This window comes from Aotus nancymaae, unplaced genomic scaffold (genome assembly GCF_030222135.1).
Source record: "Aotus nancymaae isolate 86718 unplaced genomic scaffold, 86718_ANA_hifiasm-v0.15.2.pri h1tg000033l, whole genome shotgun sequence".
Lineage (NCBI taxonomy): Eukaryota > Metazoa > Chordata > Mammalia > Primates > Aotidae > Aotus > Aotus nancymaae.
In genome coordinates this window covers 38681476-38702943 of record NW_026988447.1, presented here as the reverse complement: position 1 = coordinate 38702943, position 21468 = coordinate 38681476, and the positions used below count along the sequence as shown (strand labels likewise).

At 39.5% G+C, this 21468-nt stretch overlaps 1 protein-coding gene across 6 annotated transcripts in view; it reads left to right on the top strand.

Annotated features, from left to right (window-relative positions):
• Positions 1-21468, top strand: part of ABHD18 (abhydrolase domain containing 18) — a 63377-nt gene that overhangs the window by 32135 nt on the left and 9774 nt on the right. For 4 of the 6 annotated variants that reach the window (XM_064383897.1, XM_064383898.1, XM_064383899.1 and 1 more), the window contains 7 exons: positions 5605-5683; positions 5835-5921; positions 8367-8392; positions 13156-13294; positions 15551-15640; positions 16630-16731; positions 20280-20658. In XM_064383897.1, coding sequence (XP_064239967.1) covers positions 5605-5683; positions 5835-5921; positions 8367-8392; positions 13156-13294; positions 15551-15640; positions 16630-16731; positions 20280-20658 — 902 coding nt within the window. The other 2 variants (XM_021666299.2, XM_021666300.2) reach the window with 2 other exon arrangements.

The window sequence follows — 21468 nt, the reverse complement described above, 5'->3', positions numbered from 1 at the left end:
CTCAACTAAAAATGCAAAGATTAGCTGGGCATGGTGGCAGGCACCTGTAATCTCAACTACTGGCAAGGCTGAGGCAGGAGAATCCGTTGAACCCAGGAGACGGAGGTTGCGGTGAGCCGAGATTGCAGGGCCACTGCACTCCAACCTGGGTGACAGAGTAAGACTCTATCTCTTAAAAAAAAAAAAGAGAGAGAGAGAGAGAGAGTCTTGCTCTGTCGCCCAGGCTGGAGTACGGTGGCATGATCTCGGCTCGCCAAAACCTCTGTCTCCCAGGTTCAAGCGATTCTTCTGCCTCAGCCTCCCGAGCAGTTGGGACTACAGGTGCACAACACCATACCCAGCCAATTTTCATATTTTTAGTAGAGATGGGGTTTCACCATGTTGGCCAGGCTGGTCTCAAACTCTTGCTCTCAGGTGATCCACCCATCTCAGCCTCCCAAAGTGTTGGGATTACAGGCATGAGCCACCATGCCCAGCCATATTGTCTGTATCTTTTAACTCTTCTCTTATAATTTCTATCTCTGAATTTTTGTTGTACACCAAGAGTTCTTTGACTTTTTTCTTCGAGCCTTCACCTTCATTATTTGATCATTGTAAAAATTAATACAAATAATACAGACTCTGTTAAGTTAAAATACACATTGTAAACTATAGAGAAACTACCAAAGAGAGAGAGAGAGGTATAGCTAATAAGAAGGATAAAATAGAATTTAAAAACACCCAATTAATCTAAAAAAAAAGATAGGAAAGAATTTGAAAAGGAATAAAGAGATAACAGAAAAAGATAAGGAGAAAGCAAATGACTTTTTTATCATAATTTCCAAGATCCTTTTATTATCCAGCTTATTCTTTTCTCTTAAAAACTTACGATTTTTTTATATATTTGGAAGTTTTCTATTTTTCTAGCATGTACATTAGAATTTGTATGTATATTTTAATTTTTAAACAGTTTTATTGCGGTATATTTTACATATAAAATTTACCCATTCAGGCTGGGCAAAGACAGCAGTCTCTACTAAAAATACAAAAAAACAGCCCAGTGTGTTGGTACGTGTCGGTGGTCCCAGCTACTCAGGAGGCTGAGACGGAAGGATTGCTTGAATCTGGGAAGTAGAGGTTGTGGTAAGCTGAGATCACGCCACTGCACTCTAGCCTGGGTAACAGAGCAAGACACTGTCTCAACAAAAAATAAAAAAATAAAAAAAATTTCAATTGTACAGTTCAGTGATATTTAGTAACTTTACCCAGTGATGAAACTATCCCCATAATATAATTTTTTTACTTATTTTTTTCCTAACATCTGTTTTTTCCAAGATCAATTGTTCTATTTGTCCATTTCTACTTTCCTCACCCCCTTTTTTTTTTTTTTTTTTCCTTAGAAAATATGCCAAGCTCAGTGGCTCATACCTGTAATCACAGCACTTTGGGAGGCCAGGGAGGGCAGATCATCTGAGGTCGGGAGTTTGAGACCAGCCTGGCCAACATGGTGAAACCCTGTCCATACTAAAAAAAGTAGCTGGGTGTGTTGGCACACGCCCGTAGTTAGAAGGCTGAGGCAGGAGAATCTCTTGAACCCAGGAGGCAGAGGTTGCAGTGAGCCGAAATCACACTACTGCATTCCAGCCTGGGCAACAGAGTGAGATTCAAAAAAAAAAAGAACCAAATTAATGTTTGCCTGCCTCTGCTGCGGCCATCTCCTATGTCTGTTCTCAACTATTCTTCTAGCTCTTCAACTGAAAAACTTTAAACTCATCTTAGTAATAAGGTTTATTCAGTAAATTTATGTTTAGCTCCTTATTAAAAACTATACATGAGGCCAGGCACAGTGGCCCATATCTGTAATCCCAGCACTTTGGGAGGCTGAGGTGGACAGATCACCTGAGGTCGGGAGTTTGAGACCAGCCTGGCCAACATGGCAAAACCACATCTCTACTAAAAATACAAAAAGTAGCTGGGTGTGGTGGCACACACCTGTAATCTCAGCTACTTGGGAGGCTGAGGCAGGAGAATCACTTGAACCCGGGAGACAGAGGTTGCAGTGAGCCAGGATCGCGCCACTGCACTGCAGCCTTCGCAACAGAGACTCTGTCTCAAAAAAAAAATTATACATGTTGAAACTTTGGTATAAAGTCTGTTTGTTGTTTCCTGCCCTATTTGTGCTATCATCAGCTGATTTCCTATTGCTGAGATTCATAGGTAGCTGGAATTGAGAAAGGCCCGTAGAGGTCATCTAGTTTATTATTCCTTTAAATGCTGTTGCTTTTGTCATCTTGCCAGTAAGGGAATGAAAAATAAGTCAACTTGTATGCATTTTTTTTTAAGAGACAGGGTCTCACTTTGTCACCCAGGGTGGAATGTAATAGCCTGATCACAACTCACTCCAGCCTTAAACTTCTGAGCTTCAGTGTTCCTCTTGCCTTGGCCTCCTGAATAGCTGGGACTACAGGAACATGCCAGCACACCCAGCTAATATTTTTTATTCTTAGTTTTGTAGAGACAGGGTCTCTAATTCTTAGCCTCAAGAGATCCTCCCATCTTGGCCTCCCAAAGCACTAGGATTATAGACATGAGCCACTGCGCCTGACCTCCTGTGTACATTTTCTACCTCATGAGATTTTAGAAGCAGGAAATAGGAAGGCGTCAAGATCCAAGGGAATATATTTCTTACTTCATCTTCTTCCCTATTGCACAGTCTTCTTTCTCTGCTTTATGCCCTGTGTCTGTGTCCTTGGCAGTCTGTCCTCCTCATTTCTTATACAGCTAACAAAACGTAGCTACCACAGCCCCACAGAGCTTTCATATCCAAAAGCTCAACAGAATCTAGCTATAGCCTGTCCCAATTCCATACTACCAAAAAAACGATCTCATTGCCCTAATTTGGCTTATGCTTGGCCCAGTCAGCTGTGGCAGAGGATTCACATGACCTGTACCCATTCATCATGGGATACTGGGGAAGACTGTTAGAAGATAGTAGAATTTGAGCAGACAGACCGATGACTGAGATTAATTAGGTGGGTGGTCAGTTAGTACTGCAATAAAGAATTCCTATTAAAGGCAAGGCACAGTGGCTCATACCTCTAATCCCAGCACTTTGGGAGGCCGGGGTGGGCAGATCACGAGGCCAGGAGTTTGAGACCAGCTGGGCCAGTATGGTGAAACGCTGTCTCTACTAAAAATGCAAAAATTAGCCAGGAGTGGTGGTGCACACCTGTAGTCCCAGCTACTTGGGAGGCTGAGGCAGGAGAATCACTTGAATCTGGGAGATGGAGGTTGCAGTGAGCCGAGATCGCACCACTACACTCCAGCCTAGGCGATGGAGCAAGACTCCGTCTCAAAAAAAAAAGAAAAGAGTTCCCATCAGCACAAAACAGGAATAATTATTAAACGATACTAGGCTGGACACAGTGGCTCACACCTATAATCCCAGCACTTTGGGAGGCCGAGGTGGGTGGATCACAAGGTCAGAAGATCAAGACCATTCTGTCTGACACAGTGAAACCTCGTCTCTACTAAAAATACAAAAAAGTTGCCGGGCGCGGTGGCTCACGCCCGTAATCCCAGCACTTTGGGAGGCTGAGGCAGGTGGATCACGAGGTCAAGAGATCGAGACCATCCTGGTCAACATGGTGAAACCCCTTCTCTCCTAAAAATACAAAAAATTAGCTGGGCATGGTGGCACATGCCCGTAATCCCAGCTAGTTAGGAGGCTAAGGCAGGAGAATTGCCTGAACCCAGGAGGCAGAGGTTGTGGTGAGCCGAGATCGCGCCATTGCACTCCAGCCCGGGTAACAAGAGCAAAACTCCATCTCAAAAAAAAAAAAAATACAAAAAAGTTAACCGAGCATGGTGGCACACACTTGTAGTCCCAGCTACTCAGGAAACTGAGTCAGGAGAATCTCTTAAATCTGGGAGGTGGAGGTTGCAGTGAGCCAAGATCGTGCCACTGCACTCCCATCTGGGTGACAGAGCAAGACTCCATCTCAAAAACCCATCCTAAATTTATTTGTCTTTGGTCTCTTCTGCAATTTATTGACAGTAGATAAGTAGTGATATTACCCCTTCTGTCTAAGCAAAGTTTTCAGCTCAGAATTGAGATTTTATGTTGCCTAAGACTGTAGTCACCTCAGGTCAAACCTTCAGCTGAAAGAGTACAGTCTTTTACTGCGATAGTAATTCTAAAATATGAACTGCTAAGGAAATTAAAATGAGAAATCAGTTTGGGAAGATAAAAATGTTTTGAAGATAGGTGGTAGTGATGGTAGCACAGCCATGTTACTGTACTTAATGTTGCTGAATCATAAGCTTAAAAATGGTTAAAACGGACAGGTGTGTTAACTCTTGTCTGTAATCTCAGTTATTCAAGAGACCATGGTGGATAAATAAATAAAACATTAAATGAGGACCAAAATACGACACTAAGAAAAAACAAAGGTGAAGTGTGATGGCTCATGCCTGTAATCCCAGCACTTTGGGAGGCTAAGGCGGGAGGATCGCTTGAGTCTAGGGGTTTGAGACCAGCCTGGGCAACATAGCGAGATCCCATCTCTACAAAAAATAAAAAATAAACTGGGCTTGGTAGCAGATACCTGTAATTCCAGCTACCTGGGAGGCTAAAGTAGGAGGATCCCTTGAGCCCAGGAAGTTGAGGCTGCAGTGAGCTGTTATCATGCCATTGCACTCCAGCCTGGGCAACAGCATGACCCTGTCTCGAAAAAAAAAGACAGAAAGTTGCTTTGGACTTTCAAAAGAAAAAAAAAGTCAAAGAGAGAAAACTGTGTGTTTGTGTTTTTTGTTTTCTGGCATGGATTGACTTTACTTGTAAGTATCAAATTTTTAATGAATCAGAGTCTATCATACACTTAAAGTTAAAAAAAAAGACAACATAAACTCTTTTATTGCTACATCAACAGCTTGTACAGCCAAGCATTTCTTTTGCAAAGAGAAAAAGAGCTATATCTAAAGAGTTATTTCTTTTGGCCAGGTGTGGTGGCTCACGCTTGTAATCCCATCAATTTGGGAGGCCAAGGTGGGTGAATCACAAGGTCAGGAGTTTGAGACTAGTCTGGCCAACATGGTGAAACCCCATCTCTACTAGAAATACAAAAATTAGCTGGGCATGGTGGCATGCACCTATACTCCCAGCTACTCAGGAGGCTGAAGCAGAACTGCTTGAACCCGGGAGGCAGAGGTTGCAGCAAGCCAAAATCAGGCCACTGCACTCCAGCCTGGGTGACAGAGCAAGACTGTCTCAAAAAAAAAAAGTTATTTCTTTTAAGACTTACTCATACATGGTAGTGTCTCTACAAGATAAGAAAATTTCATTATGTATTTATAAAGTTGTGATACTGAACAAGGTAAAGAATAGTGACAGTAAATTCTATGTTTATGTTGTATTGAAGATTTTAATATCTAAACAGAAAGCAGATTTACAATATCTTTGTAGCTTTTGGACAACTTAACATAGTTAATTACAATTTGAATGTCAAAATTTAGACTGATCTTTTCTCTCAAATAATTTAACTGTAACATTTTTAAGAATTGAAAGTTTTAATTGAAAGCCCTTTAAAGAGAATTTTACTGATATGTCTGTGCTTTTAAAAATAGGTTCCAATTTATTGTGCCTAAAGAATGGAACAGCAAATATAGACCTGTATGCATTCATCTTGCTGGAACAGGAGATCATGTAAGACTTTATTATATTGGCTTATTAGTGGCATTAAGGGAAAAAAAAGACTTTATTATAATGCTTTAATCTCTAGATAATTTGTTGACATATTCTTCTTAACAGATGTGGGTACTATATCCTTTGAGTATGTGTTCTTTTGTTTCCTTAGCATTACTGGAGGCGACGAACACTAATGGCCCGTCCTATGATTAAAGAAGCCCGAATGGCTTCTTTATTGTTAGAAAACCCTTATTATATCCTTTTGTAATGTCTAAGAAATCTTTTGTCTTGTTTATTTATTGATATATTTAGTCACCAAAAGGAATGATAGATAGTAACCAACTTTTCTAAACCAGTAAATCTAGTCATCAGTTCAGAAAATACTTAAGAAACAAGATGCCTTTTAAAAATTAACATAAGGATTATACTTGCATTGTACAGTAAAGAAGTTGTACTTCTATTTCTTAGGAGACTTGTGCTAGATTTCAATGTTAGTAAGTCAAATGTTTGCTATTAAGGAAACACTCTTGTTTTAAATGCAATTTACAGTATCAGTTGAGGTTTAGAACAGTTCTTAACTTGATTTTCAAGATGACGTCAGACTATTCACAGAAGAAGAAATGAAACTGATGCCCAGATATAAAGAAATGTTCAACGTTGCTGGTAATAAATGTAGTGTTAAAACAACAATGGTCAACTATTTTTAAAAAATAAAACACAGTACTAGTGAGGCTGCTGTGAAATGGGCACTCTTGTTACTAGTGACTGAAAATCAGTTCAACCGTTTGGGAAAACATTTATTACCATATGTATCAGGAGCTTTGAAACATCATATCCCATGACAGAATGATTTTGATTCTGGGAAATTTGTTCTAAGGATAAAAACTAAGAAAAAAGAAAATAACAAAAACGTGCTTGTATAGCTTTATTTATGATAGTAAAGCATTTGAAATAGCTAAATGTCTAAAATAGAAATAGTTATGTAAACTGTGTTTCATAACATTGGAATTATATGCAATCGGTTGTGTTATATTTATTTCTCTACCACTTACTACCTTTGTGACCTTGACCTGTTACATAACCTTTTAGTACCTGAATTTTTCATTGATAAATGAGTAAATAATCTCTTGGGTTATTGAGATTATTAAGTGATTAATACTGTCTAGAACAATGCCTGATAAATAATAAGCATTCAGTAGCTTTTAATTGTTATTATTAGTTTACAATAATGTATGACAAGTATTTCTAATGTGAAAATAGGATAAAGGCTGGGTGCAGTAGTTCACCCCTGTACTCTCAGCACTTTGGGAGGCCAAGGTGGGTGGATCATCTGAGGTCAGGAGTTTGAGACCAGCCTGGCCAACATGGTGAAACCACATCTCTACTAAAATTACAAAATTAGCCAGGCATGCTGGCGCACATCTGTAATTCCAGCTACTGGGGAGGCTGAGCCAGGAGAATCACTTGAACCCAGGAAATGGGGGTTGCAGTGAGCCGAGATTGCACAATTGCACTCCAGCCTGAGCAAAAAGAGTGAAACTCTGTCTCAAAAAAAGAAAATAGGATATAAAACTCTATGGTGTAGCACAGGTATGCAAAAAAAATAAAAACAAAATCCAAAGCAAAAACTGCATTGGCCTGGCACAGTTGTTCAGGCCTGTAATCCCAGAACTTTGGGAGACTGAGGCAGGAGGATCACCTAAGGTCAGGAGTTTGAGACCAGCCTGGCCAACATGGCAAAACCCTGTCTCTACTAAAAATACAAAAATTAGCCGGGCATGGTGGCATGGACCTGTAATCCTAGCAACTTAGGAAGCTGAGGCGGAAGAATTGCTTAAACCTGGGAGGCGGAAGTTGCAGTGAACCGAGATCACGCCACTGCACTCCAACCTGGGTGACAGAGCTAAACTCTGTCTTAAAAAAAAAAAAAAAGTGCATAAAGAAAAATACTGAATGACCGGGCTCGGTGGCTCACGCCTGTAATCCCAGCACTTTGGGAGGCCAAGGCGGGCGAATCACGAGGTCAAGAGATCGAGACCATCCTGGCCAACGTGGTGAAACCCCGTCTCTACTAAAAATAGAAAAAAATTAGCTGGGCGTGGTGGCACGCGCCTGTAGTCCCAGCTACTCGGGAGGCTGAGGCAGGAGAATTGCTTGAACCCGGGAGGCGGAGGTTGCAGTGAGCCGAGGTCACGCCACTGCACTCCAGCCTGACGCCTGGTGACGGAGTAAGACTCTGTCTTAAAAAATAAAAAAAGAAAGAAAAATACTGAAAGGAATATACCAAAATGTTAATATGATTGTCTATAGACAAAATAGTTGTTTTTTAATATGCTTTTTTGTACTTTTTGGATTTTCTATAATAAAAATTATATAAATGAAATAAACTAAATCAATAAACTTCATTTTAAATTTAAATTGAAGATTGTACAACCCTGTTAATATACTGAAAACATTAATAGGTTTATTTTATTGGCTGAATTATGTGATATATGATTATCTATATCAATAAAGCTATTTATTTTTAAAAAGGAAAATAATTAAGTTGAAAACTTAAGAACTTCTAAACAGCCTACTTAAGATAACTAGAATGAAGTTTTTCAGTAATAAATTGTGTAAAATTTAACTACTTAATGTACTCTCAGACAAACAAAATTACTTAATTATTTTAAAACTTTCTCTTTGACCCACATTCTTAAATGGCTGCAGGAAACCGAAGGACCAAGTGTAAGTATATATCACCTTCATTTTTGCAGTCTCTTTACCAAATATCCAGCAGTATTAAAATTTTGGTTACCTTCAGTTAACCATTTCTAAATTGAATATCTAAATATTAATGGGGGAGATTTCTGTTATAAAACTGTAGAATGAATACTGACTTTAATTCTTAAGATTTTTGCATTTTAATGTCTGTTAAGGAAATACAATAAACAATGTTAATAGGTAGACTTAAGATATATTTTGTTTATGAAACTGTTAATGAAGAAATGATAAAACTCTTTTCTTTTTTGTTTTTTTTTGGGGGGGGTTTTGAGACGGAGTCACTCTGTCACCTAGGCTGGAGTGCACTGGTGTGATCCCAGCTCACTGGAACCTCTGACTCCTGGATTCAAGGATTCTCCTGCCTCAGCCTCTTAAATAGCTGGGATTACAGGCATGCACCACCATTCCTGGCTAGTTTTTGTATTTTTAATAGAGATGGGGTTTCACCATGTTGGTCAGGCTGGTCTCGAACTCCTGACCTCAAGTGATCTGCCCACCTCAGCCTCCCAAAGTGCTGGGATTATAGGCATGAGCCACCGTACCTGGCCTGCCTTTTCCCTTTTAAAGTACATTTACTTTGTATAATTAGATTACTAATGTGCACATGGTGGCACAATTACTTTGTGTAATTAGACACTGTTTATTCTTACAATGTATAGTATAGAAAATCTGAAGATAAACATTTCAGTCTTTTAAAATGATAAACTTTGAATTTTTTTTTGCATTTCCGTAATATATACTGTGTTTGGTTTGGTTCATTCAATAAATATTTAATGCTAGACACTGGGGATACAGCAACAATAAGACAACACTCATAGAGTTCATATTCTAGTATAGGAGATAGATAACAATAAATAAGTTTATTTCAGATATTTATCAATGCCCAGTGACTGAAATAAAGCAGGGCAATTGTATAAAGAGTAATATGGTGTGCAGTGTAGTAACAGTATTATGTATGAGCACATGATGTAATGAGAAGGAGCCACCTGCAGGAAGACTTAGAAGAAGATCAGCCACTGAGAAGGAAAAGTAAATGAAAAGCCCAATGTAAGCATCAGGAGGGGAGAGTAGTACAAGATGAGGTCAGAAAGATAGGCAAGGGCCGGGTGCGGTGGCTCGCGCCTGTAATCCCAGCACTTTGGGAGGCCGAGGTGGTGGATCACTTGGGGTCAGGAGTTCGAGACCAGCCTGACCAACATAGGAAAACCCTGTCTCTACTAAAAATACAAAAATTAGCCAGGCATGGTGGTGCACACCTGTAGTCCCTGCTACTCAGGAGGCCGAGGCGGGAGAATCTGTTGAACCCAGGAGGCGGAGGTTGCAGTGAGCCGATATCACACCACTGCACTCCAACCTGGACGACAGAGCAAGACTCTGTCTCAAAAAAAAAAAAAAGGAAAGACAAGGACCACATGATGAAGGGCCATCATGCTTTGAATGTGAATGATCTGAGAGTGCAATGGGAAGTGTCTAGAGGACTTTAAGCAAATGAGTTGCCTGATTTATATTTTTAAAGACCTACTTTGGTTTACTGGGGCAAGAATAGCAGCAGAGAAAACAAATAGGAAGCTATTAAAATGATCCAAGAAAGAGTAGTAACTAGTATAACTAGGTGGTAGTGGAAATGGAAAGAAGTTTTCCTGGATTCAAGATATAATTTAGAAGTTGAAATGATAGGAGTTGTTTATGAATTGGATGTTGTGGGAGAGAAATCAAAAGTTCTGACTTAGATGTGTCAAATTTGAGGCCGGGCCCAGTGACTTACGCTTGTAATCCCAGCACTTTGGGAGGCCAAGGCAGGAGGATCATCTGAGGTCAGGAGTTCTAGACAATCCTGACCAACGTGGAGAAACCCCTCTACTGAAGGACAAAAAAGTTAGCCAGGCATGGTGGCACATGCCTGTAATCCCTGCTACTCGGGAGGCTGAGGTAGGAGATTCACTTGAACCTGGGAGGCGGAGGTTGCAGTGAGCCGAGATCGTGCCACAGCCTGGGCAACAAGAGCAAAACTCCGACTTAAAAAAAAAAAAAAAAAAAAGATGTGTCAAATCTGTAATCTTGGTTAAACCTGCAAGTGGAGAAGTCAAATAGGCAGTTGGAAAGTGCTAGAGATGTAGATTTGGAAGTCCCATGTTCTGTATGGTCGTAGCATGAAAGAAGTATAGGTGAAAGTGGGATGGGGTGGAGGCAAATATGTATACCATGAAGGATAGTTTAGAATGAACTTTGTGAAGGCTTGTGAAAAATTAAAGGCTGGCCAGGCACGCTGGCTCATGCCTGTAATTTCAGCACTTTGGGAGGCCAGCGTGGGTGGATCACAAGGTCAAGAGATCGAGGCCATCCTGGCCAACATGGTGAAACCCTGTCTCTACTAAAAAAAAAAAAAAAAAAATACAAAAATTAGCTGGGTGTGGTGGCATCTGCCTATAGTCCCAGCTACTCAGGAGGCTGAGGCAGGAGAATGGCTTGAACCCAGGAGGCGGAGGTTGCAGTGAGCCAAGATCGTGCCACTGCACTCCAGCCTGACGACAGAGCAAGACTCTGTCTCAAAAAAAAAAAAGAAAAATTAAAGGCCAAGCTAAATAGTTCAAGAATTTCCACTCTGGAACCAAGCCCAGAATTCAGAATTAGGTATGTGATTTTTACCTTATCCATAAATTGGTTAAAAACCAAAAGGAGTTTACTGAGGTTTAATGAGAGACAGCCTGGGTTTAATAGAAAGACTGGCTTTGGAGTCATACAGACATAGGTTAGAATTGTAACATGTTATTTACTAATTACTTCATTCATAAAATGGGAATACTATGTAATTTCTTCCATGTAGAATTGTTGTGAGAATCATAATGTTTATAAAATATTCTATCACATACTACATACTCAAGAAATTTAATAATGGTCCAATGTATTTGTTTGATTTTTCTCAATTCATTGTAAGAAATGACTTGCTGGCTGCGTGCGGTGGTTTACACCTGTAATCCCAGCATTTTGGAAGGCTGAGGTGGGCAGATTGTGTGAGTCCAGGAGTTCAAGATCACCCTGGCCAATATGGCAAAACCCTGCCTCTACAAAATATACAAAAAAAAAAAAAAATGCCAGGCACAGTGGCTCTTGCCTGTAATCCCAGCACTTTGAGAGGCTGAGGCTGATGGGTCACCTAAGGTCAGGAGTTCCGGACCAGCCTGGCCAACATGGTGAAATCCCATCTCTACTGAAAATACAAAAATTAGCTGGGCATGGTGTGGACACCTGTAATTTCAACTACTCGGGAGGCTGAGGCAGGAGAATTGCTTGAACCCAGAAGACAGAAGTTGCAGTGAGCCAAGATTGTGCCATTGCATTCCAGCCTCGGTGACAAGAGCAAAGCTCCATCTCAAAAAAAAAAAAAAAGAAAAGAAAAAAAATTAGCCAGGGGGACTACAGGCGTATGCCACCATGCCTGGCTAATTTTTGTATTTTTTAGTAGAGATAGGGTTTCCCCATACTGGCTGCTGGTCTTGAACTCCTGACATCATGATCCTCCCACCTCGGCCTCCCAAAGTGCTGGGATTACAGGCGTGAGCCACTGTACCCTGCCGTATATGTTTATTTTTATCATTAAATACAGATGGTTCTAGGATCCAAAAAGATAAATACTTTTTATAAGGAAATATACTTCTATGTAAAATTAGCTTCTAAAAATGAAATTCCAGTTGAATTGATCTTTATTTAAAACATGTATAATTATAAAAACATATTTGTTTTGTATTATATTCATAAATTGTGTATTTTGTGAAAATAAGCAACATATTTAAGATTTCAGTAATACATGAGCCTAGTGTTTGGTTAAATTCTTTTATATTGGTTTTTTAAAAAGCTGTGCTTTAAGGCTGGGCGTGGTGGCTCACTCCTGTAATCCCAGCACTTTGGGAGGCCAAGGCAGGGCCATCACTTGAGCTCAGGAGTTCAAGACCAGCCTGGCCAACATGGTGAAACCCTGTCTCTGCTAAAATACAAAAAATAGCCAGGTGTGGTGGCGCACGCCTGTAATCCTAGCTACTCGGGAGGCTGAGACAGGAGAATTGTTTGAACCCAGGAGGTGAACGCTGCAGTGAGATGAGATCATGCCACTGCACTCTAGCCTGGGCAACAGAACAAGACTCCATCTCAGAGAAAAAAAAAAGTTATGCTTTAAATTCTATTCTAATAATTTCAGTAAAGATTATGTGCTATAGAACAGGAACACATTTTTTTATTAAGTTTTAGGTGATTTGATATGTAGAACAATGTTAGCAGCTATCTGATTCCATTTTTTTTCTTTTTTTGAGACAGGGTCTCACTCTGTTACCTCGACTGAAGTGCAGTGGCACAATCTCAGTCCACTGCAGCCTCTGCCTCCTGGGTTCAAGCAATTACTGTGTCTCAGTTTTCTGCATAGCTAGGATCACAGGCATGCACCACCATGTCCTGCTAATTGTTGTATTTTTAGTAAAGACAAGGTTTCACCATGTTGCCCAGGCTGGTCTTGAACTCCTGACCTCATCCGCCCACCTCAGCCTCCCGAAGTGCTGGGATTACAGGCATGAGCCACCATGCCTGGCCCTAATTCCAATTTATTACATTGTTTTACTTAACTATCTGGTCCTTTAAAAGAAATACATGAAGTCTGGCAGCATGAAGTCTGTAAGTTTGCATATATTAGCATGTAAATACATAAAATAATCATTTTCTATTTTGTTTTGTGAGTCTAGAAGGTCCAGCTTAAAAAATGTGTCTGACCTTTTTGTGATGGGAGGAGCTCTTGTTTTAGAATCTGCAGCCCTCTTGCACTGGCTAGAGAGGGAAGGTTATGGCCCTTTAGGAATGACTGGAATATCCATGGGAGGACACGTAAGCCTTTTTATTTCTGCTTACATTTAATTGTGTTTATAAGATCTAGAGAACCTGGTTATTTAAAAAATTCACTTTAGGTATAAAATTAGTTTTGGTAAAAGTAGGAAGCAGAAACAGATGCCAAGCTTTCATCCAATTATGAAGTAATGATGTTAATTTTTTGTATGATTTATATAGACATCGATTGTACTACTCCACAGTTGTGTCTCAGATATTAGATTTAATATTTTATTAAAAAATATAAAATTTAACTTTTCAAGTCTCAAGTATAAATGCCCAATTTTGCTGTTACATTGGTCAAAATACCCGAATTGGAAAATACTTTCCATTTATCTATCTCCCTAGTACCACCACAAATTTTACTTTGTTTGCCTTTTAGAGTGTACTAAAATGTATTCCTAATTGCTTTCTCTGTCTCTAGTCTTTTCTCTTACTAATCTTTTTCTTAACCATTTCCCCTCTACACCATAACTACAGTGATCTTTCTAAATCTAATCTTTGTTCTGTCTTGTTCAAAACCTGCCAAAAGCTTGCATATATACTGTGTTCCAGCTGTGTCACATGCTAGCATCTCTCTAGTGCTCCCTTATTCTCTTACAGCTAGCTGAGTAACAGCTTACCCTTCTGTTTCACCTGTGACACCTGGCCTTACCTCCAGACTATACTTCAAACTCTCATTAGTAACTTTTTACTGTACTGTACTGTACTGTACTGACTTGTTTAGCAGTCTGTTTTCTCCATGAAGCTGTTGGAACATTGAGGGTCAGGAATATGCTCTGGTTTATTACTTGGCACATATTAGTCACTCAGAACATTTTTTAAAAATTATTTTGTTTGTGGGCTCAAGTGATCCACACAGCTCAGCCTCCAAAGTGCTGGGATTATATATGTGAGTCACTTCACTGGCCTAAAAATTAATCATACCCCAACCCAGGCAACATAGTGAGACCCTGTCTCTACAAAAAAATTGTTTAAATAATTAGCCAGGCATGGTGGCACATCTCTGTAATTGTGGCTATTCAGGGGTCTCAGGTGGGAGGATCACTTGAACCACAGAGTTTGAGACTGCAACAAGCTGTGATTGTGCCACTGCACTCCAGATTAGATGATCCAGACAGAAACCAGATTCTATCTCAAAATAATAATAATTATAATATGAAGGTTCTCTATGTCACTTGAATTAGAAAATTAAGTTCAAAAACTTAAATTCAAAACAACCACTTGACAGCGAAACAGAAAATGGAAAAGGATTTATTTTCCTATCTAGTAGTGTTTCCATTGTTATCACCTGGGACAGGTTCTTACAACTTTCACCTGGATTACTGCCTATTAACTGGTCTTCCTACCTCAGCTCTCCTCTTCTCTACTCAATCCTGTAAACTACTATCATGTTACCTTTTTGAATCATTTCTTTGACAATACTACTCTTTTACTCAATTCTCTATATTAATTCCCCATTATCTATAGAACAACCTCTAATCTGATCCTGATCAATCTTTCTAGCCCTACTTATCTCTCTCACTGCATTGGCCACATGTGCCTATTGACCATCCCAACTGAAGTATGTTGGCTGTTTCCCTATGAAACCCTGTGCATTCTCACCTTATTGCCTTTGATCATACTGATTTCTTTCTATGGAAGACAAGACTCTATCTTTCATTCCTCTGCAAGACTCAGCCATTTCGTGAAGCCTGCCTTTCCCTTCTGATTTCTCCAGCCCAGAAGGGAAAGTTACTTTTCCAGAAGATAAAGTTCTCCCTTCTCCAAAAGAGAGAGTAAATTTTTCCTTCTCTAAACACACACATTACATTATTTTATATCTGTTATATAATCTGCTTTGTAGTTCACCAAATTCTTTGCATACTCAGTCAGCCTCAATGGTCTGATGTTTTATAGTTGTGATTTTGCTGTATCTGAGCAAGTCACTTAAGTAATGAGTGTGCTTACTCTGCTGCCCAGCATCTACATCTCAGCATCTTTGCTTCGTATTTACACAGTAAAAAGTAGCTCTCAGTGAAGGGTCTTGAGGTTAAAGTTTTCTATTATATTTTGTTGCTTTCTAAGGGGGAAATTAAATGTTGTCGAATTTATGATTTGGGAAGTTTAATGAGGTTGCTAGGCGTTCTCACTAATGTTTGCAGACTTTGTGTTTAACCAACTACTTACTGCGTGGAATACTTCTTAATATTAAATATTTTTTATTTTAATGAATAGAAACTCTAAACAGAAGCTCTCTAAACTGTTACATTACAGATGGCTTCCTTAGCGGTATCCAACTGGCCTAAGCCCATGCCATTGATTCCATGCCTGTCTTGGTCCACAGCATCTGGGGTCTTCACTACGGTAATTTAATTGTAATTAATATTAGGTAGCTATATATAATTAGAGGTTATTGTTTTGAAAGTCCCCAAAACCACCCTCAGCTTTGGTGATTCATAGAAAGAATCATAGCACTCAGGATATAGTCATAATCATGACTAAGGCTTAACTACATCAAAAAAATACAACACAGTCAACAAAAGGAAAAATGCATGAGGCAGAGTCTGAAGGAAACCAAGAACAAGCTTCCAAGAGTCCTCTCCCAGTGGACTGTTACAGTTCATGCTTAATTCCTTCAGCAATAATTATTGATAATAAGTGCAAAGTGTTGTCCGTCAGTGAAGCTCCCCTGAGCCTAGCAGTCCAGAGTTTTTATCAGGCGTTAGTGACTTAGATAACTTTTGCCTAGCATGCACCAAAATTTCGGAAGGAAAGCAGGTGTTCAGCAGTAACGGCATTGTTTATATAAGCAGTTTAGGCATAGTGACCCACTCTTATCATTTAGAGAAAGTTTTATGTAAGTGTAGAAAGCTATTTACTAGCCAAGTTCCCAGACTCCAGCTAAGGGCCAACCTTACAAGCAGGCTAAAGATAGGCAGTCTTGGGCCAAGTGGGACAGCTCACACCTGTAATCCCAGCACTTTGGGAGGCCGAGGTGAGTAGATCACCTAAGATCACTTCAAGACCAGCATGGACAACATGGTGAAACTCCATCTCTACTAAAAATATAAAAATTAGCCAGGCGTGGTGGCACATGCCTGTAGTCCCAGCTATTTGGGAGGCTGAGGCAGTAGAATCACTTGAACCCAGAAGGCAGAGGTTGCAGTAAGCTGAGATGGTGCCATTGCACTCCAGCCTAGGCAACAGAATGAGAGACTTTGTCTCTAACAAAAAAAAAGGATAGGCAGTCTCCAGCCTGCTATGTTAACTCTTTTCCACACAGTAATAATAATAAAAGTATTGGGCAAATTGCTTATGATGTGGTTTAATCTTAATTTAGCTTATTATTTCAGGGTGTGTTGAGTAAATCAATTAATTGGAGGGAGCTGGAAAAGCAGTATTATACCCAGACAGTTTATGAAGAAGAAATTATTCACATGCTTGAATACTGTGGAGTAAGTATTTCACTTTTCACCCAACATTGATGGTGGGGGGAGTTGATTGTATATTTAATGATTCAGGTTTTTAAAGAGAAGGGCAAATTTTTAAAAACATATCTGTACATACTATTTTTTACTTTTAAAATTTTTTCATTTTTGCCCGGGTGTGGTGGCTCACACCTATAATCCCAGCACCTTGGGAGGCCAAAGCAGGTTGATCACTTGAGGTCAGGAGTTCGAGACCAGCCTGGCCAACATGATAAATCCCCCATCTATACTGAAAATACAAAAATTAGCCACATGTGGTAGCTGGTGCCTGTAATCCCAGCTACTAGGGAGGCTAAGACAGGAGAATCTCTTGAACCTGGGAGGTGGAGGTTGCAGTGAGCCAAGATCACGCCACTGCACTCCAGCCTGGGTGATAGAGACTCTGTCTTAAAAATAAATAAATAAAACTTCATTTTAAAAATAAAACACAGAATCATGCAAAGCAAATATTACTACATTTATTAAAAGGCATTGGCTGGGCACAGTGGCTCACACCTGTAATCCCAGCACTTTGAGAGTCCAAGACGGGCGTATCACAAGGTCAGGAGTTCAAGACCAGCCTGACCATCATGGTGAAACCTCTGTCTCTACTAAAAATACAAAAAACTAGCTAGGTGTAGTGGCAGGCGCCTGTAATCCCAGCTACTCGGGAGGCTGAGGCAAAAGAATCTCTGAACCCAGGAGGCGAAGGTTGCAGTGAGCCAAGTTTGTGCCACTGTATTCTAACCCCAGGTGACAGAGTGAGACTCCATCTCAAAAAAAAAACGAAAAAAATGAGGGGCAAACACACTGTGTATTCTGTTTTTGTTGAGACAGAATCTGGCTCAGTCACCTTCTATGTCAGCCTCCTAAGTAGCTGGGGTTATAGGCATGCACCACCAACCTGGCTAATTTTTGTATTTTTTGTAGAGATGGAATTTCACAGTGTTGCCCAGGCTTGTCACAAACCCCTGGGCTAAAGCAATCTGCCTGCCTCAGCCTCCCAGAATGCTGGGATTACAGGTATGAGCCACTGTGCCCAGCCTCACTTCCTTTTTTATGGACTATACACAAGTGTTTCCTTGTTTTTTTTTACTGCTACATAATATAATCTATTAAGTGAATTCATGTACCATAATTTATTAATCAGTACCCTGTTGATAGATGTTTATGTTGTTTCTCATCTTTCACTATTAATAAACAGTGTTGCAGTGAATAACTTTGTATATTCATGTTTGGTTACCTGATTACCTTTTCTGTGATTAGATACACAAATACTTACATGTTGTATAAACGTAAATTCCTAGAAATATGATTGCTGAGTCAAGGGTATAGTAATGTAGTTAGATTTTGTCTAATTCTAGTTGTGTCAATTTACACCACCAGTAGGAATGTGCCTTTCTCCATAAGTTCACAAATTCAGTGTGTTGTCAAACTTGAGTTTTTATTTTTTGTCAACCAACACTGGAAAATGGTATAGTTTTAATTTAAGTAACTTTAAGTATGAAGGAAATTGAGCAAGTTTTTATAAGTTTAAGAGCAGTTTGGGCCAGGCGCGGTGGCTTACGCCTGTAATCCCAGCACTTTGGGAGGCCGAGGCGGGTGGATCACGAGGTCAAGAGATCGAGACCATCCTGGTCAACATGGTGAAACCCCGTCTCTACTAAAAATAAAATAAAAAAAAAATTAGCTGGGCGTGGTGGCGCATGCCTGTAATCCCAGCTACTCTGGAGGCTGAGGCAGGAGAATTGCCTGAACCCAGGAGGCGGAGGTTGCAGTGAGCCGAGATCACACCATTGCACTCCAGCCTGGACGACAGAGCAAGACTCTGTCTCAAAAAAAAAACAGCAGTTTGTATTTTTGTATTTTGTTTTCTGTTTCCTTTATGTGTATATCCTTTGCTCATTTTGGGGGTTCTGGGCTTTTAAAACATTATTCAATTCTAGCTCTTAATAAATTAAAGTTATTTGCCATTTGTAATATGAGTTGCAAATATATTTTCCCAGGCTGTCATTTTTTCTTTTGACTTGCCTGTTACTATATAACAAAGTTTATTTTTACTTAAATTATATTGTACAATCATGCTCTGCATAACAATGTTTCAGTCAGTGACAAACCATATATACAAGGTGGTCCAAAAGATTGTAATACCATATTTTTACTATACCTTTTCTTTTTCTTTTTGTTTTTGAGATGGAGTCTTGCTCTGTCCCCCAGACTGGAGTGCAATGGCACAATCTCTACTCACTGTAACCTCTGCCTCCTGGGTTCAAATGATTCTCCTGCCTCAGCCTCCCAAGTAGCTGGGATTTCAGGTGCCCCCCACCATACCTGGCTAATTTTTGTATTTTGGTAGAGATGGGGTTTCACCATGTTGGTCAGGCTAGTCTTGAACTCCTCACATCAAGTGATCAACCCCCTCTTGGCCTCCCAAAGTGCTGTGATTACAGGCATGAACCACCATACCTGGCCTACTGTATCTTTTCTATGATTAGATACACAAATACTTAAAATTACATTACAGTTACCTACAGTATTAAGTACAATCACATGCCGTACAGGTTTGTAACCCAGGAGCAATAGATTATACCATATAGCTTAGGTGTGTAGTTGGCTTATACCATCTAGGTTTATGTAAATACACTGTGATGTTCGCACAACAATGTAACAACCTAATGATGCATTTCTCAGAACATATCTTGTCATTAAGCAACACGTAACTGTATTTACAACTTAAAATATAGTTTTGAGACTTTAATAGGCAATATTTCTTTTTTTCCTTGATAATTTTTAATTCTTGTTAGTTCAACCAGAGAAAGGGATTTGGGACAGCTGGTGTCCTCTTGTGCTTGAATTTACATTACTCAGTTGTAAGACTTTTAGAAGTTCAAAGGTTAAGGCAGAGACCATGGATTTCAAAACTTTGGTGATAAGAAAAAAAAAGATGCAGGCTAAATGCTAAATGATACCCTTTACTGTTTAATAGGAAACAGCAATAAAGTTTAAGTCATTTATCTTAGTGCTGAGTTAAATTTTGACACCTCTTTGTTTTTTTCAAAAATTACGGTAAATATATACAGTATAAAATTGTCTATTGTAACCATTTTTAAGTGTATAGTTCAGTGGCATTAAGTATATTCACCTTGTGCAACTATCACCACCATCTATCTTCAAAATTTTTTCATCTTCTCAAACTGAAACTTACCCATTGAATAAAACTACTCATTCCTCCCTTCTCCCAGTCCCTGACAACTGCCATTCTCTTTCTGTTGCTATGAGTCTTACTACTGTAGGGACCTCATGCAAGTGGAATCATATAGTATTTGTCCTATGTCTTCAGTATTCATCCATGTTAGTAGCATGCATCAGAATTTCATTCCTTTTAAGACTGAATAATATTTCATTGTTTGCATATACCACATTTTGTTTATCCATTTATTCATCGATGGACATTTTTTTTCTCTCTTTTTTAACAAAGTTGTTAATAAAACCCTATTTTATATTAAATAATGTTTTCTTTCCTTTCATATATTCAGACAGATTCTTTCAAAATGGGAAAAGAGTTTGTGAAACGCTTCGCTAGCAGTGCAGACAAGCTAACTAACCTTAATCTGGTTTCCAGAACTTTAAATTTAGATACAACAAACCAAGTTGTATCCCAAAAACCTACTGACTGCCATAATTCTAGTAAAACATCTGTTAGTGCCACATCAGAAGGACTCTTACTGCAAGATACCTCTAAGATTGAGTGCTTCAATCAAACACTTTCAACCAACAAAAGCAGTTATACAAGTTGCAACCCTCAGTTACACCACCTTCTTAGTAAAGAACAAAGAAGAAACAATCTTCGGAAAGAATCTTTAATATTTATGAAAGGAGTCATGGATGAATGTACTCATGTAGCAAATTTCTCAGGTACTAATTTTAATGTGAAATTGAGAACATTTGCTGATGTGTAAATATTTGTGAAATATTTTAAAGAATGCTTTATAAAATTTTATGTTTTCAAAGGTATTTTTTGTTGTTGGCTCCAGAATATGTGTGCAAAGATAAGTTGGTTACTTAAATGTATCATATTCTAGCTATGAAAATTTAAGACTATCTTATTCATTAAAAAACACACGAAACAGCCAGGTGTGGTGGCTCATGTCTGTGATCCCAGCATTTTGGGAGGCTGAGGCAGGTGGATTGCTTGAGCCCAGGAGTTCAAGACCAGCCTGGGTAACATGGTGAAACCTTGTCTCTACCAAAAAAAATACGAAACAGTTATGTGTGGTGGTGCATGCCTGTAGTTCCAGCTGCTTGGAAGACTGAAGTGGAAGGATGGCTTTAGCCCAAGTAAACTTTGCAGTGAGCCAGGATCACACCACTGCACTCCATCCTTGGTAACAGAGCGAGACTCTTTCTCAAACACACATACACACACACACACACACACACACTCTCTCTCTCTCTCTCTATCTCTCTCTCTGTCTCTCTCTGGAGCTGAGCACAGTAGCCCACGCCTGTAATCCTAGCATTTTGGGAGGCTGTGGTGGGAGGATCGCTTGATCCCAGGAGTTCAACACCAGCCCAGGCAACATAGTGAGACCCTGTCCCTACAAAAAAATGTAAAAATTAGCTAGATGGCCTATCCTGTAATTACAGGATTACACACCTGTAATCCCAGCACTTTGGCTGAGGTGGGTGGATCACTTGAGGTCAGTAGTTTGAGACCAAGCCTGG